The sequence below is a fragment of the Manacus vitellinus genome, unplaced genomic scaffold, assembly GCF_001715985.3.
Source record: "Manacus vitellinus isolate BGI_N305 unplaced genomic scaffold, ASM171598v3 scaffold_0_pilon, whole genome shotgun sequence".
Lineage (NCBI taxonomy): Eukaryota > Metazoa > Chordata > Aves > Passeriformes > Pipridae > Manacus > Manacus vitellinus.
Genome location: NW_021938789.1, coordinates 30,593,386 through 30,601,693, shown reverse-complemented (window position 1 = coordinate 30,601,693; position 8,308 = coordinate 30,593,386). Strand labels below are relative to the sequence as shown.

At 34.9% G+C, this 8,308-nt stretch overlaps 1 protein-coding gene across 1 annotated transcript in view; it reads right to left on the bottom strand.

The window, feature by feature from the left end:
- Window positions 1-3,188: 3,188 nt before the first annotated feature.
- The window catches only part of GPM6A (glycoprotein M6A), a 118,647-nt gene continuing 113,527 nt past the window's right edge, over window positions 3,189-8,308 (bottom strand). The window contains exon 7 of the mRNA XM_008924785.4: window positions 3,189-5,436. Within this exon, the coding sequence (XP_008923033.1) occupies window positions 5,284-5,436 (153 nt within the window). The 3' untranslated portion in view covers window positions 3,189-5,283. The remainder of the gene's footprint in view (window positions 5,437-8,308) is intronic.

The following is an 8,308-nucleotide window of genomic DNA, read 5'->3' as shown; positions in this document are numbered from 1 at the left end:
CTCTTTCCAAGCATGTAGTACATTACCACTCTGTGACATTAGTGAGATCTCCCCTTCTCAGTAGCAGTAGTTTTATGTTGCTTCAGTTTCAATTCAAATTATGTCACAAGGAACAGCATGTCACAGGGAAGAAGCAAATAATGAAAGGAGAATACAAATATGAATTAAACACCTTAATGCAGTATTCCTGCCTAACACATTGTTTCATATTTCAGAAGATAGCATCAAATGAGGCTTTCAACACTACCTTCTTGGTAAAGGTTTACATCTGCTTAGTCAGTTCAAACCAGTCAGCTGATGAACTGACAATTTTCCTCTGTGTCTAACCATGTGATTTAGTTTATTATTCCAAAAAAAATTATACCAAAGTTGTGAGGGTGTGATTGTATATCCAAACTAAACTTGCTGAATTATAGAATTCCAGGAATTAATTTGCATGTTTAAGAGGAACATTAATTTGTCAAGGATAAATTTGTTTCCCGATGAGATTTGTTCTTAAATTAATATTTATTCTTAAGAAGAAATACATGTGAATAAATCTGTTTAAAAAAATGCAGGATTTACAGTCTCAAAGACTAAAATATTCTTTATTAACCCCAGGAAAGTGATTCATGCATAAATATCCTTTTCCTGGACAACTGAGGAGAAAAATATTTAGATCTTTTGGAAAACCTAGCTCTTATCATCACTTTTCTGGCTTACACAGCATTTCTGACTTGAGTAACTCAACATGCAGAACCATAGGATATTCATGCAAGTCTCTAATTTGTTTGGTTTGGGTTTTTTTTTTAAATAAATCCTAAAGGAGATTCACCTGCCCACAAACCACCCCTTTCAGCCACGAGAAGTTCAGCAATGCCAATTCAAAGATCAACTAAAATGATCTTCCCTGGGACTCACATTTATCTGACTAGACTCTAGTCGACTCAGGGAAAGAGTCCCCAGTAGCTTGTACAATGTGGGCAGAACCCTTTTCACAAGGTAAATTTCTCCTTGCAAATAGCTGCGAATGTGTTTAGACTACTGCAAGCCAGAGATGCTCCACTTCTCTACTAGTCACTACTCTCTTGCTGTGCCAGCAGAATCACTTACCTGTCATTGTCATTGCTAACAACTGTTAAACACAGAAGTAGCCCTCTGATGTGTTGGGATCCTCTGCAGGTACCTGAAAGAACAAGAAACTACAGTTGAAAACTCGAAATTAAGACACTGCTGGAGTTTCTCTATTTTATAAAATGCAAGTTAGAAGAATTCAAGTGGGGCAGAAAGAGCTGTTACATATACTAAGTGCTTTGAACTTGGTCTTTTTAATTGATAGCTGCCTCTAAAATGGAGGCAGTGCTGAAACGTGATATCACCTGGAGACATAAATTGGTTTGCTGCTTAACTATATATATATGTGGAGTTTCTGTGCAACTCAATGAATATGTTGCTTTTTTTAAGAGAGAGCTCCTTTCCTCCTGGAATGAAATGTATTATAGTCTGCTCTTCTATGTTTTATAAATTGAGCTGTGTTCTTCAGAAAACTAGCTACATTAGCACTTGTGGTAACCCAGAACTTAATAACTGAAAAATGCATTGGATCTTGGATCTTGACGATGTAAAAGACTCTATAAACTGTCGCCATTGATTATTATAGAAGTACACTACAGAAATATTCTGTCTTAAAATCTACTACGCCAAGTGAAGGTGAATTGCAACCATGGTAATGTTCAACAAATCCTTACGATCAATGCAAACATAATAAAATTTAAATAATTGCACTATAATTAAGATTAATAATTGCATATATTATTAAAAATAATTTATAGATATATTTTCAGTTATAGTTTAAATCCTCTTACTTTAGCTCCTGTGACAAAAAAATACTATTGTTAACTATTTAGAAATAGTAAATTAACAAATAGTTTCAGTGCATCCTGCTTTTAACTATACCACATAACTATATGTTACATTGGCTTCAAGAATAAGGCTGCCTTAAGAATTCCCTTTCTCTCTACCCCTGGTGCAAACACAGCCCCACATTTGCAGTGCACTGCTCTATTGCCTGAATCATGCTGATTGAATGTTTTATGTGCTTGTGCTGGAAACAGAAACGCTGATATGATCCTGCTGAGGGAGAAAATAACCTTATTCAAAAAAAAGGAGGTGATGTGAGTGGTGGAAAATGAGTGGGAAGGATTTCTACCTGAAATAACTTTTTGGATCTGTTTTGTAACATGCTATGAGCACTATTGGTGGGGCATAGTAAACTGTGAAGAAAATGCAGAACTGAGTAGCTAGGGCTGGAAACTTAAACTGAAATTTTAATTTAACTGCACCCTTTTGTGCAGCAAAAACCTGCACCAAACAGATTGATCTACAATGAGTTTTTTTGTTTCTGAAAAGCACAATAGTCAGATGTTTAGACTAAGCACAGAAGAGTCTATAGAAATCAAGATCCATGCAGCCTACCTCAGGAAAAATCAGCTTAGGGTGTCAACAAACAGAGAAGAGTCTGGAATAAACCAAATATGCACAGACTTTGAAGTGAATCAGTTATGACTGGTGTGTTGTGCTATGGGAAGCTCGTCTCCTCCCTTGGCTTGTGCTGCTCCTGAAAAATTGTTTGCTATTATGGCACATGTTCTCACAGAAAGCACACAAAGAGCTATATAACAGCTAGTTTACCAAGAATAAACACATTGTGGAACTGTATTTTAAATAATTTTCTTTAGTGATATCATGTTATTTGGCACAGCTATAGATTTCTCTTAACCATTTAATTTACTTTCTATGCACATAGCAGTATTGTTATCAAGGTTTCATAGTATTAGCTACTGTAACATCCTGCAATCAGTATCCTCAGCAACATTCAAACTGATGTCAGATCACGTTCTGTTGAGCTGTTCCAAATGACACTGCAGTAATGTTGTGCCCAGTTGTTCTTTTGACTGATATGTTAAAAATATAAGAATGGCTCATGCTACATGACTTGTCCTAGACTGTGAAATTCTGCTCTGAGAAAATATTTTACTCTCTTATTCTTAGGATATATAATTTCTGACACTAAATTCTGATTAAGAGACATATTTGAAGCAATCTGCACAATAGCAAGGTTAATAGAAGGAGCAAGCTTCTTCCCTTTCCGGTTACAATGATTTGTTCAGTATAGGCAAAGAAAACTACACAAAGAATTAACAAGAACACAAAGTACACAAGTGTGTTTATTACATTTTTGCAAGCACTTTGTTCTACATTTCAAAAACGCCACCATCAAGCTGTTGGCACATTTATGTACAAAACAGATTAATTGTAATGCCTGCTACAAAGCATTCTTTGTGAAAATACAAACTCTAATACCAGAGAAGAGCCAAAAGCATTAACATCATTACATGAGTTTAAAAGACATAGTTTTAAAAATCAGCACAAACATTTTAAGACACAAAACTGAAACACTACAATATAGAATCCAAAAAGAGGTTCCTAATACTTTTTGCAGAACTGTAATACCGGTACTGCACATTATCAGAAAACTGTTGACCCTGTAGGACAGCCTAAGTGTAAAAAAAACCAAACCAAAACCAAAACCCCAAATCAAAAACACAACCAAAAAACCCCCAAAACAATCAAAAGAAAACAAAAAGAAAAAAAACTCAACCAACTAATACTACTTAATGCATTATCATGCCACAAGTAACTATAGTATTACCTTCTACTTACTACAAGAATTGTTAAAAATTACTGATGATGCATGACTAGTAATAGTACAAAGAAGAGTTTTACTCAATAAGTTTTATTAGAAATGCACTTACACTGAGAGAGAATTCACAATGGTCCAATAAGTGCACAAAACTACCTAAGATTCTTAACACTGACAAAAATGTCTTGTCAGGCTACATCACTTTAAAAGACACTTTACAGCATTCTTGTAGCATTAGAAATAGGCAAAATTAAAAAAAAAATCCACCAAATTTGGTCCAATAATACCGACTGTTCTTAAATAGGGTTTTTTGTTCTGTTTTTGATATAGGTAATTCTTTCAAATTAAGATGACCTATCTTTCTGATAACATTTTCCTATCAAAATAAAGGTTCAAATATATTGCTACACTTTCAAATAATAAGCTCTGTAGTGGTCGTTCACCTTACTTCAACATAATACAGGTAAACCATTATGTGTAGGAAAGCTAGAAGCCAAGCTATAACATTTACGGAAGTCTCCTTTAATGTATCTTTGACGGTTCAGACAGGTGCAATCCATTTAAATTTTTAAAGCAGGTAAAAAGACATCTGACTCCTATGGTCACTGTATTTTTGATATATTACTTTCATAAATGTAGCCAAGCAGTAATTTCTTACATCATCACATGAACAGCTCCAATTTAGCATAACCAGCATTGAATTAAAGAGAGATCATTCTGTAAAAAACTATGAATAACTATATCACTTAATTAACAGTTGTCTATATACCATAACTTTTTAACAGGTAGCCGTGGTATTGAATTCCTCCAAAAGGCAAGTGGCCATGCATTGTTAGCACCACGGACTGCATGCTCACAATACAAACAGGAATTATCACCCATGGAACTTGGAACAAGAGAATATTCTTTAAAAACATCAATAATAATACAATGTTAACAAAGATAAGAAGCACTTTTTTCTTTTTTTTTTCCTTTTTTTTTTCCTTTTTTCGCTTTTTTTTTCATTTTTTTTACCCACTATTACAAATTTAGAAATTGCACCTTTGAGCGTTTAAAACGTTCTTAGGACCTTCATTCAAGTTGATCAGGGTCCATCTGGCAGATTTTCCAAATATAAAGGAAAGTCATCAGAGTGTTTTCTTTATATATTGTACACCATGTACAATGGTCCCTTTGAAGTATACCTGTAGTTAAAGTAGTTACTTAACTCAAAACTAAAAAGTATAAAAAGCTACTTTTTTTCCAAAAACATATAAGAAACGATGCAAAAGGTGTTATGCATAACACATACAAAGTGATTAAAAAAATCAAACACATAGTTGTATTTGACAATAGTTTAGTATCCTTGATCTATCAGAACTAATCAGCTTAAAAGGATTCAGGAAAGGTTATTTAGGAGCTCTGTGGTAGAGAATGGTCACACAAAGTAAGAACTAATTAAGAAACCAAGTGCTAGACAACCAAGAATTGTATGTAGGTGATATGTAAGTCACCCAAACTATCTTTTGTGAGAAGCACTTTCAATTGTTTTTAAAATGGTTGGATGGCCTTTAGTTAAACAACAAAGCATTCACATGTTAGGAAGTAAAACAAGGTTTCTCTTATGTGTAAGCGTTGAGCCGCTCTTTAGAGCGAGTAGAATGAATATCATGAAGCTCTTGTTCCTCCTTTGATTTAATATCCTCATATTTTTGCATTCTGCAAGCATCTTTCACATAGGCCCAGTTGGCAGACAAGACCATGAGATAATGGACCTGTAAGAGAGGTAACAGAGTTAGGAACCAATAGATCTAGTCAGAACTGAGCATGTTCAAACTTGAAAGTTATAGAGATTGGGTTCTTATCTGCTGGAACTAGGCATTCTTAAGTCAACAAGTAGTACAGCACCATGATGGTAAGTTCAAATTTGAACTTAATTAATCCTCAGATTAGTCATCTCGCAGCTGTTACTGTTATTATGACTAGTAGTTGGCAGCAAGGCTTGTAAAAAAAATTAAAAACTGAAAAATCAAGAAATCATCCCTGCATTACTGTTACGGCTAGTCTGCAAATCTACGTATGAAAATGCCTTCTGGTTATTTATTGGAGACTTTTCCCCACTGAATCACTATTTGTTAAAATAGTTCTTAAAATAGAAATATGCGGTCAACACATCTATAGTCTTATAGTTACATACCTAATACGATTACAGAAAGTTTTGCTTTTTATTTTTTGTTAAAGTTAGCATTGTCTTTCCATTTAGCCATGACTTACTTCTTTCAACTATAATTCTAGCTATTTATTTACCAGCTAATTTGTGAAAAAATTGTCAGCAATTGAAAAATAAATTCAAGTAGGCAAAATGTGACAACCTATAGCTACAAAAAAATTGGATGCACTGTTGACTTAGTATTCCTCCAGAAAATAAAAATGTTCAATAATGATATTCAACTGTTTTATGCTAGGACCCTCTGGACAGTTATTCCTTCCCTAGCAGGCTTTCAGACACTTTCTGATGAGATAATCTCTTAAATTTATGTTTAAGAGGCAGTGGATAATTTCCTGAAACCCAAAAGATTCCACCCCTCCCTAAGAAATCAAGAAGTTATACTGGGTTTCAATTAATTCAACTCCTGTTCATGTTGCACTGTTGTAGATATGAGCATCTTAGATTCATAGTAAATGAATGATCCATCTTAATAGGTTCTTTTTCTTTTGAAAATGCCAATGTTGGCTTTTTTCACAAATGTTTGTTGGCAATTTTTGCCAATTAGTGCAGGTAAAAGTGCATTTGTTAATCTGGATAATTAAGATCAAGGAAAGCATTCTGAAGTCCTCCATAAGATAAAATATTTTCGGTATCTTTTTTGTCCTCGTGTTTTACGGCAAGCTCCAAGTTAATCCTTATTTGAGCAATACAGACTGGTTTGAGGACCCACAAAATGGAAAGAAATTGTTCAGAGAATCTGTCCTCTGGAAAAAGAGTACAGAGAGTGTTTCTACATATCTTTAGGAGTTCCTTAATATCTATACTGCAGTATTAGCAGCACAGCCTGTGATGATAGTACAAGTGTTGTATATGGCAGCAATTAATGTGTCTCTGTGACACTTTCTGGTCATAATTTAGCACACAGGAAAAAGAAACACCTTCTATTTAACTCAGCTGTTCCAAAAGCTTTCACCATGAGTAGTTTCTGGATCAAGCATTTCTAGATCGAATGAGAGGCCCTAACGCTGCATCCTCACTGTGCTGAATAAAATGCCTTAAATTTCCTCCATAGTAAAACTGTTGAGAAAAATCAAAAGAAATAGGCAAGTAATTCTAATTCTGTCATCTCAGACAATTACAATTTGCATCTAATGGAAACATGAGTGCTGGTCTTCTGAGGGCAAGATTTCAAATAAAAAATACTATCTGAACCTCAAACAGATTGTAGACATGAGAATCCTGAAAGTGGGGGGTATTTGAGCAGTGTACTCATATCTTCCTGACCTTTTAAAACACATCTACCAGAAAACCTTGCAACTGAGGAATGTGTGATGAAAATGGGATGATGTAGGCACATTTCTTATCCTCACAAAATATTTGGTAATCACTCAGTAAGATGCAAATTTAAACCCAATATCTTGCAGTATCACTTGTCATTTTTCTTTTTTTTATTAAAAAAAAAGGACAAACCATTTTGAAGGTACATTGGCCACAGTCTGACCTTCATTAAACTCCCACTTTACCCATACCTTCCTTTAAAGTTACTAAACCAAACTGCTAGAAAAACCATTGAAGACTCTTCACATTCACTGTAAGTAGGAAGACTTTCCTGGAAACAACTACTTTAGCTCATGTAATCTCAAATACATATCAAAGTTTTATAATGACGTATACCTTGAACAGTCCTGCCACCTCTGTTTTTTTGTTTAACACCAAGTTCCTAGATAACATTGCCACACTGAGGAGGTCATCTCTAAGTGGCTGTCTAATTGCACTTCACAATCCACGACCTGAATAGCCTGAAGCCAGTGGGGGCCCCATCAGGGCTTATTTAAATTGAAGCTGGGCAGCTTCCACAGTCTGCCCCAGGATGTTTCTATTACAGACATGCAAGACAGTGCAGGGTCTTTCCATACCTTAGATTTCCTCACAAGGTGAAGGTTGGCTTCAACCTTCTCAAACTCGAATTGCAGCTAGGATAGGAGGGTTCTTGTTTTGTTTTGTTTTGTTTTTCCATTCAGGACACATCATTACTTCCACGGGACCCAAGTCTAAATAACTTTTTTCCTGTCTTTGCATGTATCTACTATCATGCAGAAGAGCACAATTATACTGGGGAGAGAGACTAGACCACTTTTTTTCACTTGTTCCTGTTTCAGGAGAATTCATCGCATCTCCATCTTACAGGACCTAATTTCTGTGTAAGTCCGGGCAAAAGAGTACTGCTCACTTTTTGAAAAGGGAAAAGGTGCATCTCATAATTAAGTTTTTTCTGTAGTGATTTTGGGAAAACATCACAGGTGGGATGGATACTGGCTTTACAATGAACTCTTTGAAATGCTAGATTTTACACTTAAACAACTTCTGTCTTCTATCAGACACAAGATTGACAACAGCAAAATTAATACATATTACTGCAATGATCTTTTCTGTATCCA